We start from the raw sequence: 26,407 nt of genomic DNA, 5'->3' as shown, positions 1-26,407 counted from the left end.
CTTGGCCACTCTTCTAACTCGTTGCTTAAACCTAATAATTTAAAAGTTGCACAGTCTTCTTGATGCATCAGATTTATCTGACGATCTAGAAGGTTTCACCATTATGTTGTTGCCTGTTTCTTTTGCTCTAGTTTAGGTGGTAGGCGTAATAGTTTTATCGCATATTTTAGAGCATCTGCATGCCTTCCAAACCATTAATCTTATAGAATGTAATATGGTGCACCTTTAACATATTCAGTATTCAGAGAGTCTTACTTCGTCATTGTAGACTAAAGAGCTGAACTTCTGGAGGATTCGACTTCATTACCACAGGTGTGTATGATATGACATGTGTGAAACATTTTGATTATTATTGGGAATGTTCATTGATCTTCCACTCTTATGCAAGCCAAGACATGCTCAAGTTATATTTAATTTTCATAGATGTGTATTGAAATGTTACTGCAATGCAGGGTTGTAACTAAGTGATATCGGCAGATTACGTGTCTTGATATCGTGTTGAATGGTTCTCTTTTTCGTAGGTACATAGATTACGTTAAATTCACAGAGTCATTCCATATCTGCGTCTCGTAGACCAGCGGTAGAGTGATTGCTTAATAATTCGAAGGTTGTGGGTTCGGGTCTTCTTTAAGTTTTCTTTTTATTTTTTAATCGTTCTCTAGCGATATAGGCTAACTAATATTCAAATTATCATTTATTTTATGTTATCTTTCTTTATCGATATCAAGTTATTTATATTGTGTTATCGTTACTTTAGCTATATAAATAATATTCAAATTATAATGTTTTGTATTCTGTTATCGTTCTTTAGAGATACAAATAATATTCAAGTCATCATTTGTATTCTGTTATGTTCTTTAACGATATGAATAATATTCATGTTTTTTTATATTCTGTTATCGTTCTTTAGCGATATAAATAATATTCAAGTTATCATTTATATTCTGTTTTCGTTCTTTAGCGTTATTAATAATATTCAAGTTATTTAGCCTATATTTTGTTATTGTTCTTTCGCGATATAATTAATCTGAATTTTATGTATTATAATACAAATAACCATTTTTCGTTGTAAAATAGATGATTTTATTTAAATAATTAAATATGTGTTATATAATATCTTATATTAATTAAACAAACCGATATTTATCATTTATATTCTGTTATCATTCTTTAGTGATACTGTTTAAATAATATTCAAGTTATTTAATAAATATATTGTTATTGTTCTTTAGCGATATAAATATTATTCAAGTTATAATTTATATTCAGTTATCGTTCGTTAGTGATATAAATAACATAAATTTGATATTAGGTTTGGAAAAATACAGTTGCATAATTAATACTGGTGTTAGTTTTTCTTTTTATATTATTACATTATACTATCTTGAACCACAATAAAATTAAAAGGAGTGACGAGAAATTGTAGCCTGAGACGTTGACATCTAAATTCCGATGTTCTTCCGCTGAGCTACGAGGGCACAAGTGTGAAAACATTTGCGGAAAAATTGGCCCAATCCGCCTCCAGGATTTTCTGATGATTTGTAGAAGCTAGTCCAGGATGCGGGGGGGGGGGCAAAGGCTAATTGGGATTTCCCGGTCTCCGATCGGGTCAAACATCCTGATAGAACTAATATTTAACCCTTGCAGTGAATTTCGGTCATTCCATATTTTTAGGTGGTATAGTTGCGCGGACTTGGTTAATAAAAACGTAAACTAACCAAACCTGACCTTCGTATATGCAAGATGTGTAACCGGAGCGCGAAGGGAAATTGTTAATTTGATCTGGAATGTACGCGCGAAAATAAATCCAGGTAAGGATTACGCTGGCACTGCATGATAGGACCGCGCATGCACCGCAACCAAACTGTTCCTATTGCGAGCCTCTATTCTAAACAAAAATTTGTGACATTCTACAACCTCATGTCAGCTTCCCCTCATCTAAGCCACGTAATCCACTCGCAATATTTACGCAAATACACGCCGGGGAAGAGTAAAACATAGTCGAACACAAGATTCTTTGTTGATAATAAAAATAACATACCAGTACCGTATCTAATGCTAATGTCAATATATATGAACATACTGGTAAGGAACAACATAATTCTAATGAAATATATTTCAAAATATTAATAAGCCTTATCACTGTCTGTGTGTCTAATTTAGACTATTATATGTATCTCCTCATCAAACTTTACCTAACCTTGTCGCTAACAGTAGTGCTATCTCTCAATAATATTCAGAGCGCGGAAGATAACGAAAAAAGAAATAAACTTCTCCTTCTAACGACGCCATAGACCAATGTCATGCCCTTATGTTGGCGACATTGTGTATTTAATTTCATTTGGTCGTAACCGTAATAGCATGATTGAAAGCTACCATAGGTAGTTCTCCACTTTAGCGAAACCATATAATGAGTTTAGTAGATCATCTAATGGGAAAAATGCCTCTTTGAAAATTTTTTTTGGGTGGCTTGATATGAAATGACTGAAATTATCCGTCAATGCCCACAAGGTGGCTGGAGGTGTTAAGCCTTGTTTCCTGTCACAAGAGAATCCACCTAAAATACTCCAGGCATTTTTTGAAGATAAACTTTCTTAATGCTATCTAAAGTTTATTGTAAATGTTGCCAGTATTGCTTCAGCAAACAATTTTAAAACTGTAGCCAGAAAACTGCCTAATTGCAGAGTTATTTTCTATATTATGCACCTGATTTGAGAAACAGCTATATGAATCGTAGGAATGAGCAGTTTTATGGGCTGCTATTGCTGCCTGAGTTATTCCCAGGTCTTGTAATGATTTGCTGTCAATAGTTCAAGGAGGAAGCAATTTCTAAGACTTTTTATTAAAATGATAATTTTGATAACCATATTTCAGTTTTATAATTACACATAAAGAAATACTAGTTTTCTTTTTTTTTGTTTAGTCATGACATATCAACTCTGCCCATACTCATATCACTCTCAGAAACTGGACGTAGGTATTAGGTATGATGGAAAAAGAATGTCCCTCCTTGTATGACAGTTATATATTCATTATTGTCTTACAGTTATGGATGGTGGAGACAAGAAGCACATTTGCATTTTTGTCCTCTTTCTCTTTCATCTGCTTTTTCACCCTCTCTTTTCCCTACCTCTCTTCATTTTCAGTCTCTGTTACTATCATTGCACTTCAGTATCTATACATTTTGATTTTACTTGTTGTATTGGAACCACTGGGAATCGATCCAGGAACCTTCTGCTTGGTTGCTTTGTAACTTAAAACATTAAACATTTGATCATAACATCGTTGAATGTTCTTCGTTAAAATAATTCAGAAGACATAATTTCGATTATATCTTTGAACTATCGATACAAATTAATTGATTCGTATAGTACTGAAATTATCTGAAACTAAATTTTATTAACGATATCCGTATAGGTTATTATTATAGTTCAAAACTTCGCATTGACATTTATTGATTACACGTAAGAATAACAACAAAATTAAACTGTTGCTACAAGACATACACAGACTCTATCCAGATTATGGCCAAGCCGGTTCAAAACTTTTTTTTTATTTATAAATTTATTAGTAACCTTTTTCTAATGAACAGTACAAGTTAAAATATTGAATAAGATATAAGATGAATACTAAAATGGTATATTATTTATATATGTTTACATTAATACTTGCTCTGTCTGCAAGCCCTGCAACTCCATTATACCGCCACCATAACCCTTGCATGTTATGTCTAAACCATTAAAAAGAGATATAACACATAACATTGATACGAGTGTTAATAGTAAAATTTTCCGTTTTCATTCAGTCCAATTGTGAGTAGAAAATCGATATATGTAATTCAACGGCGCATTATGGTTAATTACTATGAAGGGCACATGTTAACAGCTCATAAACAGCAAACAGGTAATTTTCTGACATTGTGCTTTCAGTTGTAATGGATGTTATCAAGACGGAACCTGAGGTCGACCCTTTGACAGTACAGCCATGTGATGACGCAGTTAAAGAAGAGGCAGATCCATCACCAGATGTAAGACCATTTTTATCCCCATGTCTACTCTATCATTCCTGTGTTACTAATTACTATGCGAATCTATAAAGTTACACTACCACTATAATTTAAGGTTTCCAGATATTTTACCTGAAATCTGGGGACACCTGTAGCTGCACAGTATTATCACTATGTTACTGTGACCGTTGTCTCTGCTGTTCTTGTTCTTGTTTTGCTATTATTATTAGGTCCTATTATTATATATTATTACTAGATTAAATTAAATTACTACAAGGTTGAAAAACAAGTTTCCAACTGTTCAGACATGAAGTCACACATTATTTTTCTTATAATTGAATCTTATGTAATATGCCTTATCTAGATCGTGTCATGGGAAAGTTTGTAATGCTGTGAACATAGGTTGGACTTTTTACACATAATCTTGCACGTTGAGAAGTTCACATGTGGTTCATAGCTGATGAAGGAATTGCTTCCACTTTCGTCTTGGAACATGTGAACTTCGATTCACGGAAATTCTTCACTAGTCCAGATATACACTGCATGGACTTGAAACTCTGATGGTGTTATAGTATATAACGCAACAGTATCTTCCTTTGGTCTAATTGATATGCTATTATTTTATGGGCGAACACTTGAAATAACAGAACAATATTAGAGTGACGACAATGAGTGGCACAACTTTTTTATGTCTTCTTGTTGGCACATGTTCGATGAAAAAAATTATTTATTCCACCAGTAATGGTAAACAAGTTTGGTACAGGGAGCAGGAGGGGGAATGGTCATTTATTTCACGCTTAGAAAAAGAAAATACATTCTTTGCACAACTTACCTCTTACAACAGATTTACATACACTTTTTAAATTCGTAATCTGAGTTTTTCACATTACATGCACAAAGGTAACACTACATAAAACTCGTTCTGTTTCGCATGCGTAATAGCTATCAGTAGCTAGCCACCTACCTAACACGCTGCTTAGCCATTCTTTTAGTAAAGTATATGACATACTGTATACACAGTTTTAGAAGTTTATTTAAAAAAATGGAAAAAGATAGTTTTTCAGATGTTTTATTCTCACCTCGTTGCCTTGCAGACTTTCTTACACTCTTGTGAATTTCCATCATTATTATTTTGAAGAGTTTCATTTTGTCGTCATTTTTTGCATTGTAATGGATGTGACAAAAATGTCACCCCCTTAACACTTAAAAATATATTAATTCTTTTGAATAATTGTATCTTAAAAATTCTTTACAGGTACTCAAACGATGACATTAACTATCTGTGTTGATAAATTGCATGATTATTTTGAACTGAAAATATTAGTGTTAATTTCTGTAATGGACGTGACAAATAACACGTAAGACACGTTTTTACTTTGCAAATCTGGCTTTCAGGTTTAGCTTCCTGTAAAGCTAACCCGAATAATTTGTTCATTAACATGAAACCACAATTAAAGCCACACAGTATAGTGTGGACTCAATGTTGGGTTCACTGCCGTCTTTCAATCCACTTGAGGTATGTGGATATAAAGGGAAGAACTGGTCCTGGGTCTGGTATATAGTTCCTGAATAGCTCAGTGGTAGGGCGTTGGTGCGCTTAGCCAAAGGGCCTGGGTTCGATATCCAGTTTCGGAACAGTTTTTCCCTTTAAAATTATTCAACGTCTTTATTTTATACGGAAAATTAATGCTTTACGAAGATTATGAGAACACATTAAGCTATGAAATATTCAGAAATAGTATTACTGTAGATATTATTCTCTTATTTTCACAACAGGATAAATAATTTTACCTTTTTAGTATGTTGTGTATGTTATAAAAGAATGGCTGTACTGCGACCACAAACAATTTTATTCCGTTTAAAGGTCGACAAATCAGGTGTAAGCATCAAGAAATGCGATGTATGTGTTATAAATGTAGAAAAAACGACAAGCACGAAACAACTATTAGTGTGCCTGATCTTAATGACTGAAAAAATAATAAAATTCAATCGATTTTCAAAACAAGCACAATTTGGAACAAAAACATGAATTTGAAGACTGCCCTTGAGGGAGGGTGAGGTCTGGAAATTGTAACATAATTAGTAACTATTTGTAAACTTTATGTTGTGAATGTGAGGAATCCATTTATATAGTAAATATTGAGGACTTCACCCAAAGCTACACCGCAGAAACAAAGAAACCAAACCTAACTTGAGTACTCAGATATTAATTTAACATTTCGATGCAATCTAGATCATTCCTGGCATCACTAGGTGTAGGTCGGCTATGTTTATGTATGTAAACATATATACGTTGTAACAGTTGCGTGAGACTCTTCTTGGGATGCTGTCATACCAAGCTAATAGCAGATTCGGTTTTGATAACACACCTATGGCCAATTGTATATAGCGTGTTAATAGATCCACTTTCTTCACAATTACGATAGTAATGTCTTTATCGACTTGTAATTGAGAGATCTTGGATCATGATACTCATGGTTAAAACACTTACAGAGTTTGCAAACAACAGTGAATTTGCTAGTTGCCTACCAGTAAAGGGCGTTTTGTTTTTTCACTCATTGTTAAGTGAAAGTGTGACTTGTTTTGTTTTTAAAATCAATGATAGAAGACTTCCGTGATTTGGCGTTGTATTGGAACTAATCGTGGCTAACAAGAAATACATGCTATGGCACGACGTCCATTCTTAGTCATAACATGGCAACATTGAAAAGTTTATATATAAATGCAAGTTTAACATGAGTTTAATATTAGGTTTTTTCCAGCACGGTTCAGAATCGATTCTGAACTGCCTGCTCATGTGTAGTAAGTAGCACAGTGTGCGTTCCAACAAGACTCGAACTGATTCTGAACCGATACTGAAATGGTCGAGGTGGGTTCTGCCAAGTTGGTGACCGGGAGATGCAATGGTGGCTCTCGTGCTTTTCTTTTCGGACATTAATCGCCTTATCACCACCCAGCCCTTTTCGTTCTCTCATCTTTTTCATCGCTGTATTTCTCCTCGCCGGCCACCATTGCATGCGGAACGCCCACCACATCATCACAGCCATTTTCACCTCTCCATCCCCGCTGTTTGTTTTGCCACGTCCGCCACAATGATGGGATTGATTTGTTAAGGATGCCTTGCTAGGCTACATTCCACTTCCTTTTCTAGTCTTTATATACATTATTAGGTTAAGTATCTTAGGCTTATAACTCCTGTCTCACCAGCAGGGATGTTTCCTACCTCCATGGCCCTGTCCCACGGTTTCGAGCGCGACTTCCAACTTGTGCGGCCCGACAGGGCACCCAGCACCGAAGCAATAGTGGACCCTTCATACTGCCCCTATATGCAAGTTTAGGTGCCGAGCCCGGACCAGATGTCAAGTACACTCACGTAGAGTCCGAAAGGGGGCCCGGGATGATTTGGACATCCCGGTGACCGACTCTGCTCGCCGGGGCGAATATATCGCTCCGACGTGTTACGGCTGACTTATGGGTGTCGCAGTGTAATCAACCACAAGTCCCCTGAAGCTGCGTGCTGCCTCGGATTGCTCCGGCTTTGGTGGGTGGGTCAGAGCTAGCCGAGTAGTCCGGCGGTTGTGTAGTGTAGAGTGGGGAGCCACGGGCAGTTATTCCTGTGGTAGGGGCATAAAACTGCGCCACGCCTCTGGTGTAAGACTTGCCATTAGGTGTGTAATGACCAGTTTGAAGGGTAACTTGCGTGAAGTGGGTTGCTTGGGATCGGGCTGTGGGGGGACCCCACGGCCAGCACAGATCGAGAAGAATTTTAGGTGTCTTTTTCTTCCGCCCCTCCCCCAGTGGCAGGCTGACGCCGACGGTTCCGTAGGGGGGGCCAGTTCAAAATGTCCTCGCGCTCCTCTTCTCCTCCCTCAGAAAAAAATAATAAAAAACAGAAGACAGGAATTGATGCGACTGGTGGTCATATTTTGACGAAAACTGCTATGGATTTGGACCCTGAGAAAGTAACTGTCAAAGTGCCGCCTCCGAAGTTTATCAGTATCACCTTGGACGGAACAGAAAAGACAATGAATAACATTAGTCCATTTTACGTGAGACATTCACTCGATGGACTCGTTGGGAAGGTCAAAAATGCAACTTGCCTATGGAACAGTAGTCTCCTCGTCGAGACAGTATCTCCAAAACAGAGTGAGACGCTGTTGAAAGCGAAGTTGCTAGGGGCTTACCCTATTAAAGTCGAACGGCACTCCTCGCTGAACACCACGCGGGGAGTAGTGCATACGGATTCTCTGGACGGTATGTCTGATGAAGAGATCCAACTAGAACTGGCGGAGCACTCTGTGTCCAAGGGTTACCATTTATTACGTAAGCGGGACGGACAGACTGTTCCCCTGAGCATTGTCTTTTTGACCTTCGAAAAGCCTGTCCTACCAGAATACATCTATGTCGGGTATGAGCGTGTCCCAGTTCGTGCGTATGTGCCAAACCCAATGCGGTGCTTTAGGTGCCAACGGTTCGGACATAAGCAAATACGTTGCACAAACAACATCGAATGTGCAAAGTGCGGTGGTGCTGACCATGGTGAATCCCCCTGTGCCAGCGCAGAGCACTGTGTGAATTGTTCTGGGGACCACGCCTCCAATTCTAAAAATTGCCTGAAGTATATGGTAGAGAAGGATATCCAAGAACGGAGAGTCCGAGAATATATTACGTTTTTCGAGGCGCGTAAGCGTATTTTAGATCAACAGAAAAAGGCGACGGAAAAGTCCTATGCAGCAATATTGCAAAAGGCAACACAAGCAATAGATGTATTTACGCAAACGCCACCTCTTGTTTGTATACCTGGGAAGCGTATTGAAAGCCCAACCCAGACATATGTAGACGTTGCCACTCAGACTGCTGAGTCAGACGACTCGTGTGGCCTTGATATAAGGCCTTATATTCCAAAAAAAGATTACTACCGTGGCCACAGAGAAAGACTCTAGGCCTGGTAGATCGCCGCGACTTCGCGCTCCCTGTTCGGGTGATGGGTCGAGATCATGGTCTCGATCAAGATCACGATCGGGCGTGTGGCGATCTGCAAGTGAATCCCCATGGTCGAAGGCTAAGCAGTCACAGTCAACGGCACAAAATCCTAGAAAAGATAAGAAGAGAAAATCACCCGTAAAGCCACCATGATAATTTAGATCGACATAATGACTGATATCATACAATGGAATGTGAACGGTGTACGCAGCAGATATACAGAACTACAGCAATTGATCTATCGTGAGAACCCTGCTATTTTATGTCTACAGGAGACACACCTCCGACCTGAACATTCCCTGAAAATCTCGGGATACAATGTTTATCGGTATGACCATCTTGCCAGTATTCGTGCTAACAGAGGTTGTGCCCTCCTTCTCCGCCAAAGTATATTTTCCTCTGTTCTTAACATTAACAGTCCTCATCAATGCATAGCTGCCAGAGTAACCTTACCTACCATACAGTTTTCAATAGTCTCTGTTCATATGCCCCCAGATACACCCTTTACAGTGCTTGAAATTCAACATATTCTTCCACAGGTACCTGCACCATATCTCTTAGTGGGGGATTTCAATGCATCCCACCACTCTTGGGGCTCAAATTCCGATGACGACAGAGGAAATAAAATAGCAGAGGTATGTACCCGTCTAAACAACACACCTCTCCTTGGCTTTTGGTACATACTCCATGATAGATATCTCCATTTGTAGCCCAGTTTTGTCCACACATTTTGAATGGTCTGTGATTCGCGACCTACATGGTAGTGACCACTACCCCATCTGAATGCGTAAGGAATGTCCCATCTAACATCGTATGGGAAAAAGTCCGTCGAATAATGGGGAAACGTAGTTCTGTAATTCCGGGAATAATAAGCAATGGAGTAACGACCACCAGTCCAATAGAAATTGCAGAAATATTCGCTACCTAGTTCACACAGATTAACAGCTGAAATAATTATGTCCCGGAATTTCTAAAAATCAAAGATGCTGCGGAAAAATGAAACCTCAATTTTATATCAGATAACACAGAGTATTACAATACACCGTTCACATCCGAGGAGCTGGAGGAGGCACTAGACACATCCCCTGACACCTCCCCTGGTCCTGATAACATCCATAACCGTATGCTTCGCCATCTTCCGCCAGCTGGAAAATTCTTTCTTCTGGCAATGTATAACAGATTCTGGACTGAGGGGGTCTTTCCATCTGCTTGGCGTACCGCCATTGTAATCCCCGTCCAGAAACCGGGAAAGGAACCTTCTTTGTCTGGAAGCTACAGACCAATTTCTCTCACCAGCTGTGTATGCAAGGTTATGGAAAGAATGATAAACAAACGCCTTATGTGGGTACTCGAATCGGAAAACCGTTCATCTAACTTCCAATGTGGTTTTCGCAAGCACAGATCTGCTGCAGACCAACTTGTTTGGCTAGAGACTGCCATTAGAGATGCTTTCCTCAAGAAGGATCATCTTGTGGCGGTCTTCTTTGATCTAGAAAGGCTTATGATACCACATGGCGGTATGGCATTCTGCAAACTCTGCATAATTGGGGACTTCGTGGTAGTCTACCAACGTTTATTGCGAAGTTCATGGCAGAGTGATATTTCCGAGTTCGAGTAGGCACCACACTTTTTAACGAACATCTCCAAGAAAACGGCGTTCCGCAGGGTTCTGTATTAAGCGTTCTTCTTTTCTGCATTGCGATCAATGGAATTGCCCACTGTGTGGGTGACCGAGTATGTTCTCTGTTGTACGTTGATGACTTCGGTTTATATATAACAGTTCCCGATATCTTCCATCCATCGGTCGACAGTTGCAACTGGTCATCAATGTACTATCAGAATGGGCTGTTCACAATGGCTTTAAATTCTCCACTCAGAAGACGCAGTGTGTCCACTTTTACAACCAACGTGGACTACATCCACATCCTGAACTGCGTCTTAATGGAGTGGAGTTGCAATATACAGACACTGCGAGATTCTTGGGCCTTATCTTTGATTATAAATTAACGTGGGAGGCGCATGTACGTGATTTGAGAAGGCGTTGCGAGAAATCCTTAAATATTTTACGCCTTTCGTCAGGGGTGCGCTGGGGTGCAGACCATACAGTGCTTTTACGCCTTTACCAAGCTCTTATACTATCAAAGCTGGATTATGGCTGTTTTATTTATGGCTCAGCAAATAAATCGAAATTACGTCTTTTAGATACTATCCATCACCATGGGATACGACTTTCTACAGGGGCCTTCCGAACCAGTCGGATAGTGAGTCTTTATTGTGAAGCAGGAGAACCATCACTGTATCGGCGACATAATGTCTTGTTGTGCTCATATGCTGTTAAGCTCCGCTCGCAGCCTGAGCACAATTCTTACGACTCTCCATCATTTGTCTCTTTACGGCCGATACAGTGAAAATCCACGGAGACTTCGTCCAGCAGGTGTGCGGTTTCGTGAATGCTCTCTGAGCTGGATATACAGCTACCATCAGTTCACACAGTGGAGTATACCACCACTCCACCGTGGATTATGCGACGTCCCATGTTTGATGTAAGTCTGAGCCGATGTTTTAAGAATTTTACACCAGCTTTTGTGTATAGACTTCGTTTTAGTGAACTTTTATCCCGATATCCAAATTATTCATTAGTTTTTACTGACGGATCCCGGATAAATGATTGTGTTGGTTGTTCCTTCGTTACAAATTGAGAGATATTTAAATACAGACTAAGCCAATATACTAGTGTTTTTACTGCTGAACTCTATGCTTTTTTACAGAGCTTTATTGTTTTTAATTAGGCAACCTCGGGGCAGATTCCTTATCTGTTCCGACTCTTTAAGTGCCATCCAGTCCTTGCAGTCTTTTAATTGTGATGATCCACTTGTCTTAAGAACTCAGGAGCTGTTCCACACTCTCCTTAGCTCTGATTATGAGATTGGAGTAGTGTGGATTCCTGGCCATGTAGGGATTCCAGGAAATGAGGCCGCGGATGCTACAGCCAGGTCTGGCGCACTGAATGGCTCCACTATGTAATTTAGATATCGTAGAAACAAGTTGTATCTAATGATGCCGTAAAAGGCGAAAACGTTTATGCATTATTTATATTTAACATGTATTAACAAATGTTAATATTAAATTGATAAGTCATAAGATTGAACATTTTTACATTATTTATTGTATCTATGCACATTGTTGACTTGGAGTTTTTTAGTAACCATTGCAAGCATGCTGTAGATGGCGTGGGGGAAAGGACGAAGAGGCTTAAAAACAACTACCGTTGTTCTAAAGTGAAGAAGCAAGCTCTAGACTTGTGTCATCAAAAACAAAAGGGATAAATATTACACTTATCACCGAAGGAGAGGTCAAAGGTAATGCAAGTGACACCTCACTTGCTGTGAGAGAAAGTGAGACGAATACTTTCGACACATAAACTACATCATATTGAGCCTATAGAATGTCCTAGGAGGTGTTGTACTGTTTAAACATATCTCTTAATGCAAAAATATGAATATCTGACGTTTTGAAGTAATGTTAAGTAGGTAAATATATAAAAAAAATAAATAACCTAAAAGCAGTCTCGTTATATTTTAAATAAAATAAGCCATAACAGTTACAGTGAATCTGTAGTTCTGAAATTTGAGAGTAATACAGTAATACAAATTAATTACTGTAAAATAGTCGAGCTATTGAAAGTAATTAAAATTAATACGTCAATGATGCATTTGAAGTACCTAATTTGTTAACAATTTTTTTATTTATTGTACACATCAGAGTCAGATTTTCACATTGTTAGTGTAATCTTTATGTAATATATAACAGCATGTTAAGAAATAGATACAATTTTATAACTTTTGTAATGGGATTTTCGGACGTCATGTCCGGAACGAATTTCTCCCGTCCTGTTCGGAACGCACGTTTCATTTATTTTCTGGCGAAGTTTTCTTGGTATAAAGTTCCGAAAAGCGTTAAATAAATCTTGAAGACTAAGTAAGTCCCATATTTTTTTTTCATTTGAAAAATCTAAAAAATATCCAGAGATTTAAAGTTTTCCAAAAAAGATAAAATAAGTGTGTCTGAAATACGTCATGTCCGGAACGAAAATTTGACCCCAATTTCCGTCGCTACCTCATCATAATTTTTTTTTTTGTCTCAATCGAAAGAGGGTAGATTCAAGAATATCTGCCACGTTTTTTCCCCTGAAAAAATATCACATAAATAAACTTAATGAACGGGTTTAACCCCAAAAAATGTAGTCCCAGCGCCATGTCCGGTGTGTCAGTGTCAGTGTGTTAAAAAACTTGTAACTACACTTAAACTTGATTATAGCGACCACAGTTAGTGCTACACCTCAGCTACAGTGAGAGTCATTGGAAGGAATAGCTTTTATTTGTATTAAACAAATGTGATTTTTTAATTGTATAAGAACACATTTTTAATAAGATTCTCGTTTATAAGGACAGCTAAAGACATTAATTTCTTTAAAAGTTAATGTTCTATGTATATGAAACAGAGACTGTGGCTGAGAGTAATTCGCAGTAGCGAGTAATGTTATTAGTGACCAATCCTGTTTTGAGTTACTGTGACAAAAACATTTCAAGTGCAAAGAGTAGGACATCTAAGAAAAGAGTGTGAAGTCTGGGGTAGGCCAGACTCTTCCTTCTGTTGTGCCAACAACCCCTTATATACCATATTATATTGTGAAGAGGTGTTATACACAATGGAGCAAGGGACAAAGGAATTAAAGTGTTTACATGTCAAATATTAGGTTAATGTTAAAATCAAAACGAGAGTGGTAAAAATGCAACTAATGTATTCCGTGAATTTAGTTTGGTTCACAGAATTAAGAATGATTTGCAGATGCACTATTTTGCAAAATGTTAACAGAAAAATGTAGAGAATTCTTCAACTCATATTCTTAATTTGAGTAGCCTACATATGCATTTTAATTACTATACACTTTAGTATTTTACTCCGCATTTCACAATTTTCTACAATCTAGCACAGAATTTTTCAAATTAATAGCAAAAATAAAAGAACTATGTGAAATTTTAAAAAGTTGGAGGATGCCTAATCTCGGCCTTCATAAGATCAGTAATTAAATTGTACTACGGTACGTACAAAGTACGTAATATTGTGAATGTATTCCTTCTTTCATTGTTTTATACTCTATCTGTCTGTTTTCCTGCCTTCCTGCTGGCCCACCCACCCCCCGCCTATATCAGATTGTACTTCGTCGCCAATAACACTTATCGGAATTTTTTCTCGCTTGCAATGTGCTATATAACTACTTTTCGGGTACTGTTGAATGCTAAAATATAATATCCAAATGTAATAGGAAAATATTCCATCACTGTATAGAAATCATTAAAGGGTGGAACCGGGATACTTAAGCAATCAATGTATGCAAGCATTGACTATACCTTTTACACACTCGGTACTGGGCACACACTGTGGACATAAACAAAGGCAGTACATGAATACATACCTTATACATGCAAGGTTCGGTCTTCTTGGGTTTCGTTGCCGGCATTACAATGAACAACAAAATACATCCGAAGATTTGCGAAATGAAACGTCCTGTGGTGATCACTCAAACAGTTTTTATATTTTGAGAACGACTGTTCAGCATCACCGGTTGTCAATTGTGAATGCAAATAATACGACTGGTGTACTGATATTTGTTTATTGTTAAATATACTCATTATGTCTCGCATCATTCTAAGCCCATTATTTTTATCAAGAACACTGTTCAACTTTTGTTGCACTCATTCGATAATTGGGCCTGGACTTGCCTGAGTAAGTTTCTTGGATATCTCGTCAATAATGTTTATGGGTTTTGATATTTCTACATCAGATTCTTCGAATTGTTTAATGGCTGCTGATATATTTCCAAAATTGTTCTTTATAAAATGTAATTTCGTACAACTGTTTCGAAAGTAGTGATTTAGCTACTTCTATACAAGAAGCGTCGTTGGGATCAAAAGGTGTAATAATTCTTGAGATAGTATCATAATATGTTGCATAGTAGATCCTGCATTTAACCAAGAACCCCATTGTGACGACTGGGCTTGGGGAAGAGGAATGTTCGGTACGAGTTCTCTAAATGCCACTGTCTGGATGGGGTTTTGCGAAATATTTTTTTTTTACATTGCTATGAAGTTATCCACATGCAAATGACGTCCGCCACTCTATGTAGCGCATGTGCTAGGCAGGTGATATGGACCATGTTTCTATAACACTGTTGTAGTATTGTCGCTGCTTTCACAATATGAGGAGCACCATCGGTGACAAAGAGCAACACGTTTTCATATTGAATACCACGAGGCCATAAAATGAACATAGCTGTTTCAAACAGCGTGTTTATTGTTGTATGGTTAATCTTGTCCAACATCTCACATGTCAACAAATATTTCCATCCTGCACTAATGGGTGACAGAATGCCTACAATAACGTTCGCTACTTATCTGCCATCAACATCAGTACTTTAGTTAAATATTGTCTACGAATTGCAGACTCGTCTGGCATATGGCAACTGGTATATTGTTCGAGAAAGTCTCCAAAATATGGATTGTTCAATTTCTTAAACGGGATATTACAACGCACCATCATATTGCACAAATCATAATTAAATGTTGATTGTATGTCCAATTGTGAGCTATCGGTACTAATATTTGACGGCATTTGCACTTTTCTTTCGACGTTTCTTTTATGAGCCCTACTATTGCAATGCTTGTTAATAGCCTGAGTTTTTCGTACTTTCAGTTGAATTTTACATACCTGACATACTATATGTCCATTCTTTATCACTAGAATATCACTTCCATATTTATCAATCGTGCTATTTAGCTCTCCGCGAATCGATTCTTTCGTCTTCGTCATTCACTTCTACACGTTACCAAATCCACTTAAACACTGTGACAAACAACCTCGACACAAACATCAGATATCTGTTCACTATGACTGTGCACAGTACTCTGCTGGCTTAGGTTCGGTTCTTACAGTGCGCAATGGGACGGCTGACAGGTCGTTTTGCGTTCTTAACAAAATGTACCGACGAGAGTAACGTCACATGTCTACTCTCCGTTGTGCATCAACCTATTGCCACCGTAAAGGTATACCAAGCCCGCCATCTAGAAATCACAGTATAATGTGAATTGGATACCATTACAGGTTTGGTGGTATTTTATTCATTCTCACAACTGAAGTATTAGCACCTTTTATCAGACATATGCTTCTTTTGAAATCGGTTATCCATTCTTCCTTCAGTTATTTCCATAATTTCTTGTCAGTGTTACAAGTAGTATTGAAGCACTGGCATGCAGACCCAGAGTGCAACCTGTAACACTTGTGATCAGCTCATATCGCATTGTAATATATTACTCATTCATAATATCTCTTTGTTTTACAGGAAGGGAATTTATTGGATCTAAACATACCAAAGATAAAGGAGGAATACGTGGACGACAGCTACAATCACACATCAAAAATAAAATTTGAAGAAATTATATTGCCCAATAACTTTCCTGTAGTGAAATGTGAAACCGAGGTAAGTGGAGCCCATTGGGTGTGCTGGCTCTTCTTTCCAAAGTTGAACTTGTATTCTGTTCGTAATTGAAGCCTTCTTTGTACAACAATGTTGACAGAGTATTTTGATTACAGTGGGGACAATAATGTTATCTGCATATTATTTATTACTTATTTCTTAGTTGCAGAATTGCCTAAATTTAAATTTAAATGGCTTGTCTGTTTAAGTATTTAACGAGATTATTTCAATGTTAATACAATTATTTTTGGCAAATTACGAGATCTTGCTATAATATGTGGAACAAAGAGCTTAATATTACCATCTGGAGTAGTTCCTAATGATTACCAATATCTGTATGTTCTTTCCATTGAATTGAAATCTAGATATATGCTCACACGTTTAGCATAAAAAAGATTTGTGAGAATTATAGAAAGGTGCGTTTCTTCACAGTAGTTATTTACGATACAAGTGTTGAAAGAGAAATTTTATTTCGTGAGTAAGAGATGTTTGTGAAACGAGACCGCAGATCGACTGTGACAACGAACGAAGAAAATATAGGCCTAATCACTCTTAAGATAAGTCGTAACTGTCTTTTGGACAGCCATTCATCCATGCTGTTTGACTATAGAGATAATTCCCTCATTTTCTCCAATGCTATTTCCCCCCCCTCATTGCAAAAGTGAAACTTTATCACATTAAAAGCAGGAAGTGGTATGACTCGGTGATAGAGCATTTGACTACAGGTTGAATGGTTTCTGGTCCAGGCCTGTGAGATCATCAGATTTTTATAATTACATTTTATTCTTAATTGTTTCATATAGTTAATCTATAAAATAGTTGTTGAATCAATTTATTTAATTTATGTATGGTTCTTAACCAAAAATGCTTTTTAAATGCATGTCTACCATTAAAAGATCTATGGGTACTTGTATGAATGGTTCAATGAGATCAAGCTTCACAAAATTGAAAGCCACAATCCGGCAATTAGTAAATCTTCTGTTTATAGAACTCTGAAAGAAGCTTTTAGAAAGAGTTTCTTTGAAGAAGTAATTGTAAATTATGTTTTATTTAACGATATTCACAACTTCCGAGGTTATATCAGCGTTGCCAGTGTGTCAGAATGTTGTCCTCGCACAGGAGTTCTTTTACATGCCAGTAAATCTAATGACGTGAGCCTATGGCATTTAAGCACACTTAAATTCCATCAACGTGGGTCGGGATCGAACCCGCAACTTCGGGCATAGATGGCCAGTATTCTGCTGACTCCACACACAGGCTGACTACTAGAAGAAGATGTCCATTTACCTCAATGTGCCAACATTTTTGATTCCAAGTATTGGCCAGAAAATCCTGAGAAGGAGCTGACATTTGACGAAGCTCATATTAGATAGTTAGCGCGAAAATTCTGCTTAAGTGAGGAGATGGGTGAAATTTCTAACCTCTGTAGTTTTTGAGCTAGTTGGTTCATTTTTGGCACACACATTCCAATATATATATACTTATACATATACATGCTACAAATTTTGATGAATGTCACCCAAATATTTTCTGAGTTATGCCCTTTTTCTAAAAAAATTGGAGCATATTTTCAAACTCTATCTCCTCATACAAATTTTAAGTATATAATCTAGGAAATAAATTACTGTTTTTTTATGTACCTAGAAAAGCTCTAAGCAAAATAAAAAAGGGGAGGATTTAAACCTTAATATGATAGACATTGATTTATGAAGTTCATTATTTTTCCATTTTTTAAGAACCGGTATTTCCTTTATTATTTGAGTCACAAATAGTGCTGATATTATGGTTTAAATTTTTATGGCAAGTTTACCGCATTTTACATTACATTTCCAGTTTTCACACATAAGCTTAATTTTAACTTATCCTACCTATATAATACGTAATTTACATGCACTTACTGTTAATATGACGTAGGTGAGAACAAATAAATGAACACACAATTTTGTTGAAAAAATTGTAACTTCAATTAACTCAGAAAATGTAGGCCTAATTTTATTTTCAGAGCAGAAGTGATGTAAGTTAAAAATGGGTAATGAGGGTTAAAGTAAACATTCTGTAAAATACAGCGCAAAGTAGCAGTTAATATTAAATTTATTTAAACTATTAATAGACAGTGAATAGCACGAAGGATATATTAATTGCTACTTTGTGCTGTATTTTACAGAATTTTTACTTTAAACGTCATTACCTAATTTTGACTTACACCATTTCTGCTCTGAACGGCTCAAATAATCACTGGGAATGTAAAATCAACACCAATAACAGTCATGCAAATTATTACAGAAAATATTGCTTTTTATATTAAATTAAAAAAGGCTCTTTTTATTTCTTGAGCACTTAATACGTCTGCCACATGAATCCACACCAACACATCAGAAATTTATCGACACAGTCTGGATTTATTCAAGAAGTGAATATTTTGCAAAAGGATTACAATAATACTCCATGAATTCTTGAAAAATTAACACCATGATCCCTATTTGAATGCAATATCACATTCAACTTTTGAAAAATATAAAGAAAAAAACACGAATACAAAAGTTATGGAATTAGGCCTACTTGCATTAAAAACTGTAGATACGTTATCCAAAATCGAAATGGTTACACATTTATACATATGATCTCTGCAAAACAAAAAATAATAATAAAAATATATTGTAACAGGTATTTACTATGTTTTTATTTAAACTCTCCTTCCTGACATACAAATAGGTACCTGATAACTATAAATGTTTTATAGAACACAATACGCAGGGTACCTACAACGTGGATTATTGGTTATGGCTGAGTTATGCTTTTCTCTTGGTCTTTAGGGGATCTGAAGAACGACAAATTCGGAGATTTAAACTTGTTGTTACTGCAATTTTCGTCATTGCACACATTGCCTTTATTCCGACGCATGATTAAAACGTTATTATAACATCTCGCATCCCTTTAAAGCACGTGCTGGCTGAACGAGACTGTATCAACCCTATTACCAGTGCCTTGCCTGCCGCTTGGGCGCTAGTGTCGCGAATGTTGGCAAAAAAAGTGTTGAAGTTGCGCGACTGTAAGTATTAGACTGTGACGTCGCTTCAATTTCCCAAGGAAATATATACATATCAAATGTGCGTAGAAAATGAAATATAATTTTTAAAATTATTTTTATGTCCAGAACGTGTAAATCTATTAAATAATCTTGAGAAACGGCAGAATATTCAAGAGAATAAATTAGAAAACGTGATGGAATATTATTGGCTAGTTATGCAATTTCTTGGGAACTCGCCTGTGATTAAAATCAATTGTGTGACGAAGGAACAGTAAAGAGATTAATGAATAAATTTGCAGAATTAATTTGCTCAGATTAAACAAAGGCTTTCGAGAGCCTGACGTTAACTAGGCGTTTTCCTAATAATTCGCCAATGACCGCCTTAGGGATTATGATAAGGTGACGTAGGTCACAGCAGTTTATATTTCCCATCCTACTCTGCAGTCTGCTCTCCTAGTAAACTATTTCAAATCAAGTGCCTTATGAGACAGATAATTGTGCCCATGTGTGCTCTAGAGTGAAGTTAAAAAGTAAAGATGATAGTGCATCTCCTGGCTTTAGCCCACAGCGAATTGGAAAAGCATCCTACAGAAACTGACTTATACGGACTCTGCTGCACGTTTCACTGAGACACATTTTAATTAATCGAACTAGTTTCTTGTAAATACCAAATTCAGTAAGAATATCATATAAAACTTCTCTCTTAACCGAGTCATATGCCGTTTTGAAATCTATCAATAACTGATGTACTGTACCCTTACACTCCCATTTTTTTCTCCAATATCTGTTGAATACAAAAAATCTGATCAATAGTCGATCTGTTACGCCTAAAACCACACTGATGATCCCCAATAATTTCATCTTCATATAGAGTTAATCTTTTCGAAAGAATATTGGACGAAATTTTGTAGAAGAGTGATATTTCTCGAAAATTACTACAGTTGGTCTTGTCCTCCTTCTTAAAGATAGGTACAATTATGGACTTCTTCCATTGTTCTGGTACAAGTTCCTTTTCCCAAATAACAAGTACAACCTATAAATTTTCTTAGATAATGCGTTTCCACACTCTTGTATTAATTCTGCTGTAATTTGATCTATACCTGGAGACTTGTAATTCTTCAGCTCTTATATCGTAATTTCGACTTCAGAAAGTGTGGGTTCAGGTACAAATGGCTCAGCAATTTGTATTTGAATTTCGTCTCGGTCATAACAATTTGGCGTATGTACTTTAGTAGTTATCCAAAATAGTTTTTCCATCTGTTCAGGATTGAATGAAAGTATGCAAGAAAGTCACCATTCTCACTCATCCTTGATGACATTTATCCTTGCCTTAAATTCCCACATATATATCTCTGTTATTTTTATTCTTACTATTTGTTTCTACCTCATTGAGTTTTTGCTCCAAGTAATCTCTCTTTTTATTCCTAGGTATAGCCTACGATTTGCTTTCTGTCTTTTACTGAAATAATTATCTCTATTCGCCTCAACTGGATCCTTTAAGAATTTCAATTTTCCTTGTTTTCTTCTTTCTACTACCTTAGCACAATCTTAATCAAATCATGGTTTCTTTTTCTTAGTTTCGTAATAACCTATGCTCTGCTCAGCTGCAATTTTGATATTATCTCAGATATTTTCCCACACACTATTAACATCTAACTTTTCCTCAACTTCGTCGAACTTGCTGAAGTGGTAAACCTATTTGATATTTTGACCTGATAATGTTGCTTAGTTTCCTCGTCCTTTAATTTCGGAATTTTGAATCTACTAATATTAACTTGTTGCTCTACTCGCTTGGTTACTGATATCCTTTCACTTAATTCTCCAGTTACCAAATAATGTTCAGCATTACAGTCTGTTCCCCTGAAGGTTCGAATGTCTACTATGGTAGTATGTCTTCGTTTATCTATCAAGATGTGAGCCATTTGGTCGTGTGTCAATCCATCTGGAGAAGTCCAAGTATATTTATGTTTATCCTTATGAGGGAATGTTGTAATATTGTGACACAGACCCCATAAGAAGGTGACCACTCGTTTTCACCCCGAAACAGAATACAGGTATAACAATATAACTTAATTGTCTCACAAGGTACATTCGCTAAGTGCCTGATTGATATTGGTATAAAATGAAATACGATAGAAAGTTCAGCTGTAATCAATGTTTATGGTACCAATTGTAGTTGCTCATAGTGATAATTATATGTGGGGCAGTCAAATGAAAACGTGTCAGATGCCAAAAAGTATGATAGAGCGTTTATTACCACAAAAGTAATATCCAAAACTGTTTATACAATTATTCCACTGCGAGCCAAAGCGATCAATCCCATTCTTGAAAGAGCTTGTGGGCTGTCTACCGAACCAATTCTTTACTCTGTCACACACGTCTTCATCCGATACAAAACGAAGTCCACGAATGTTTTTTTTTTTTTTTTAACTCTCCAAAAATGTGAAAATCGCATGGGGAGAGATCTGGGCTGTAGAGCTGTGTTGAAGCATTTCCCAACCAAATCTCTGAATCGTATTCCTCACGGATTAGGCACTATGTCTCAGTTTCTGTAAAGTTCCTTCATTACGCTGTCCATTGATTGTGACCCCATGGTCGAGAAATTCAACAAGCAGAGGTCCCCTAGAAAAAAAGAATGTCAAAATGACTTTACCGAAACTTGAGTGTATTGCTTTGGACATTTTTGGTGGGGGAGAATCGTGTTTCCATTGTTGACTCTGCCGTTTGCTCTACAATGACTATTGTCATTTACATCTGTGCTGTCCACATCTGTGGAGTAACGGTCAGCGCGTCTGGCCACGAAACCAGGTGGCCCGGGTTCGATTCCCGGTCGGGGAAACTTACCTGGTTGAGGTTTTTTCCGGGGTTTTCCCTCAACCCAATATGAGCAAATGCTGGGTAACTTTCGGTGCTGGACCCCGGACTCATTTCACCGGCATTATCACCTTCATCTCATTCAGACGCTAAATAACCAAAGATGTTGATAAAGCGTCGTAAAATAACCTACTAAAAAACAGCTGTGCTTAACGAATTTCTAAATCAACACCCATAAACGTTTAAATACATGTATATGTAGAAACACCTAAAATTAGTATAATAATCATTTATAGGTGAGTTTCCTTCCATATTCATTATTATATCAATATCTATCTAGGCTCATAAACATTGTATAATTATCACTATGGGCAGCTACAATTGATTACAGCTGAACTTTCCATCGTGTTTGATTTTATACCATTATCGCGAATGCACCTTGTCAGAGTACCCTGTTGGTCAAGGATGTTTCTTATACCACGAAAATTTCTATTTTGTCTTCCTCCGTCCACTATTTATATTTGTAAATGTGGTGTCGATATCCTATCTTTGTAAGAACATTTTGTTTCATACGTCCTCCTAAAATGGGTTCTCTTGCAATTCTGCAAATAATTTACTCAATGTTCTCTGAGTACGAGCCATTTTACATAAAATTAATATGTAGCACACACGAATCCACTTTTGATTATGTGAGAGTATGCTAACCTTGTCCCCTGTCATGAGAAGAGTATGCTCAGGATGCCAAATGTCCCGGTTTTTTAAATTGTGTCCCTTTTCTCTAAATTATTGTTAAAATATTTATTTTTATTTAATAGTCACGTAAAACATTAATTCTATACTGTTTCCATCAGATGTTACAGTAATGAATTCAATAAAGGCCATGTTAATCACAAAATGTCATTTCAAAAATGTCTTGCATGGACATCTATAGTATCCTGAAGGAAAGGCTAACACTTCTAGAGCAAATTCACATCAAATAAATATGATGCTAATTGTACAATTTATCTTCATGGAGAATGTCAAAATAGTTGAAGTTAAACATGAGGCAAAAAATTTTGTCTATTAATTTCTTGCTTAATTATCATAGCCCAGTTATTGTAAACAATATTTACTACTTTAAAATAAATAAAACTGGACCTTATTGCTCAAATAATGAATGTTTAGATAAAATATTGATTCATATCAGCTTTAATAAATGTCTCGTTTTTTCTTTTTTTTTTAATCTGGTCACCCTAGGGTAGGCTAGCCTCGTTTCATACGGAGATGTAGCGAATCGATATCCCATTCCCAGTTACCCCTCAAGCTTGCGAGTCTAGATCATAGCCATGCCGTTAGAAGCTTCTGCCACAAGCCTCGCACTGAACTCTCAAATCCTGAAATGACTGCCAACAGTATACTTTTTATGTGGAAGGGTGGAAGTTCTAATACATCGTTATTACGAACTTATGAGGCTTAGTGTTACTAGGTATAATAACTGAAATTTCTTGATAAGCTAAACCTCAAAAATCTATGAAGAACTTCGCCACTGGTTGACTTAAATTTTTAGTTTTTTTTTCTCCAGTTTAGAAACTGAGTGCTCTATTTTTTCAGCTACAGATGCGTCATCTCTTCTGTTACCCTCTTTGCAGGAAGAATCATGTGACGTGGGGTCAGTGGCAGAAGATGTGATGCTGCAGCCATTCAAATGCTATGACTGTGGAAACTGTTTCTGGGAGTTGGAAGATCTGAATATTCATGTACGTGAGCACGCAGACGAGAAACCATTGAAATGCGAAAGTAGTGTAAAATGTTTCTCGAGTTCATCAGAATTATATAAAAATGTTCGGAAACATACAGGGGAAAAACCATTTAAATGCGACATTTGTAACAAAAGTTTCTCGAAGTATTCTTATTTAACTAAACATGCACATGTACATACAGGCGAGAAACGATACAAGTGCGGTGAATGTGAAATGTGCTTTTCACAATTGGGTAATTTAAAAGTTCATGTCCGCTTGCACACGGGTGAGAAGCCATTCAAGTGTGATTTTTGTGAATTATGTTTTTCACGGTTACATCATTTAAAAATGCATTTAAGTGTGCACACTGGTGAGAAGCCATTCAAATGTGAGGTCTGTCAAAAGACTTTCGTCGCTTCTTCATGTCTTAAAAGGCATGCTGTAGCGCATACAGGCGAGAAACGTTTCAAATGCAATGTGTGCGGTAAATGTTTCGCACAGTCTGGATGCTTAACAAGACATTCTCTCACACACACAGAGGAGAAGTCAGTCGTGTGTGATGTGTGTGGTAAATTGTTCTTAAAACCTGGACACTTAAGAGTACATTCACGCGCACACGAGCGACATGTCATTCGACTGCAGTCATTGTGCTAGTTGTTTCTCGCAGAAGATGAGAAATCGTTCAAGGAGGTCTGACGAGTGGAGGTCAAAAGATGTAAAGTGAATATAGGTTAAATGGTTCTTGCTTATCAAGTAAGCAAGAAGACGGATCCATTTAACCTTTATTCACTTTATTTAATTGCTTATCGGTCTATGCCACCTTTTCAAAATGAAAATAACAAAAGATGTAGTTTCTCATCTATTCTTAAATATAGTAATGCAATGGATTAAGTTAAATATTTTGTATATAATTTTCTAGAGTATTCTTAAGTAATACCGCGAAACAAAGAAAAGAAACAGTGAAACAAAATTTAAAATTATATAATTACACAAAGAAGATTGACAAGTCTTTCTAAAGCTTTTTTTTTCCCACGGAGATCTACAGTAGCTTGACACTCCTCAGACATGGCTTTAATACAATTATCAAATTTTTCTTCTGATGTTTCGTTCAATGCCGTGATTAGTATCTTTGTAAAATATTTGTGTGGTAGATGGTTGTCAAGATGCCTTTGAAGAATAGCCCAGACATATTCCGTGGCATTTGAATCTGGGCAACAATGTGGAAGTGGAAGGTAATTGATCTGAAGATCTTCCACGGTTTCCATGACTATTACGACTCGATTTGTACCTACATTATGATCAATAAATGTGAACTGTCCGTGGGTGTTGTTACAAGTGCAGAAACTAAAATTGTGAAGAAACAGAAAAAAACATTTTTGCACTTTATTTATTAAAGATTTTACATTTTTTATAGTTTTTACAGTATTTAAGACTCATATTACGCATTGTCAAATGAAATTACGATAGTCTGTTAATAGGCAAAGCATAACGTGAAACAAAATTTTCCAAGTATGGAAAATATATGTACAATGGAGTTCTTGATTAGGATAGATACAAGTACCAAAAATGAGTGTAGTACACGAATATCAGATACAGTAAATCATTACATGGAACATAAGTGGGTATTAGATCATAACATGAACAATGAATGCAATGAATGTGTTCCTTTTCACTTTACCCTGAGCCTATAGTGTTTCCATAATGTTACTCATGCATATGAAATAAAATGAAAAATAGTTTGGAATGTCACTTCCAAAGATCTTCATAGAACGTATGATATTTTAAATGCATTAACTCCGACATGGAAAGAAGGTCCTTCTTCTTCACAGTTATGGCCTTTTTTTATTGAGCTGTATGACCTTGCCCAAATTTGGAAGATGATGGAGTTCGAATCTTTTCTGATCACGCGAAAAATAGTCCAATCCTCAGTGTCACTTAAAGATTTCTTTGTTTCTAGTATATTGGCACTAGCAGACCTTGATCCAAGATACTTTACGGGTCTGCAACTTGGCACTATTAATGAACTTATCAGCTTCAGCAGTAAGATCATAGAAGTCTCAACAATCCATGGCAACTACTTTAAAGGTTTTGTTTTTTATTATTTTTCTGGCTGACCATACTGTTTCTTGCGTATCTTCAGGCGCCATAGCTTTACAGTTCTTATTTCTCTTCTTTGTTACAGCTGTGACCACTGATAAGAAATTTCATATCAGTTGCATAAAAAATTCCAAGTATTTAACTGCCAAATCATGCGGTTTTTATTTTGTCCTGCACAGTTATCACACCAGACAACCAATTTCCTCTTCCTTGTTACTCCTGATAAC

The 26,407-nt window shown here is 36.8% G+C and overlaps 1 protein-coding gene across 3 annotated transcripts; it reads left to right on the top strand.

Annotated features, from left to right (window-relative positions):
• LOC138693402 (zinc finger protein 664-like) lies at positions 1–26,407 on the top strand. 3 transcript variants are annotated; one of them, XM_069817347.1, is made up of 5 exons: positions 1–312; positions 3,930–4,027; positions 9,529–9,624; positions 16,389–16,526; positions 23,956–26,407. In XM_069817347.1, the coding sequence occupies exons 2-5, from the start codon at positions 3,935–3,937 to the stop codon at positions 24,031–24,033; spliced, it is 405 nt and encodes a 134-aa protein (XP_069673448.1). In that variant the 5' UTR covers positions 1–312; positions 3,930–3,934; the 3' UTR covers positions 24,034–26,407. The 3 variants fall into 3 exon arrangements, with proteins under 3 accessions (XP_069673448.1, XP_069673446.1, XP_069673447.1); XM_069817345.1 differs by having other exon boundaries at positions 23,994–26,402; XM_069817346.1 differs by lacking the exon at positions 9,529–9,624 and having other exon boundaries at positions 7–312; positions 23,994–26,395.

The sequence above is a fragment of the Periplaneta americana genome, chromosome 17 (genome assembly GCF_040183065.1).
Source record: "Periplaneta americana isolate PAMFEO1 chromosome 17, P.americana_PAMFEO1_priV1, whole genome shotgun sequence".
NCBI classification, from domain to species: Eukaryota; Metazoa; Arthropoda; class Insecta; order Blattodea; family Blattidae; genus Periplaneta; species Periplaneta americana.
This window is presented reverse-complemented; position numbering and strand designations above follow the sequence as displayed.

Bases quoted from the DNA above. Each gene is read 5' to 3' on its own strand.
- LOC138693402 (XM_069817345.1), top strand. From the start codon at position 3,935: ATGGATGTTATCAAGACGGAACCTGAGGTCGACCCTTTGACAGTACAG. The intron at 4,028-9,528 runs GTAAGACCATTT...ATTCTTCCACAG, and splicing joins AGGCAGATCCATCACCAGAT to GTACCTGCACCATATCTCTT. The intron at 9,625-16,388 runs GTATGTACCCGT...TTTGTTTTACAG, and splicing joins GAGGAAATAAAATAGCAGAG to GAAGGGAATTTATTGGATCT.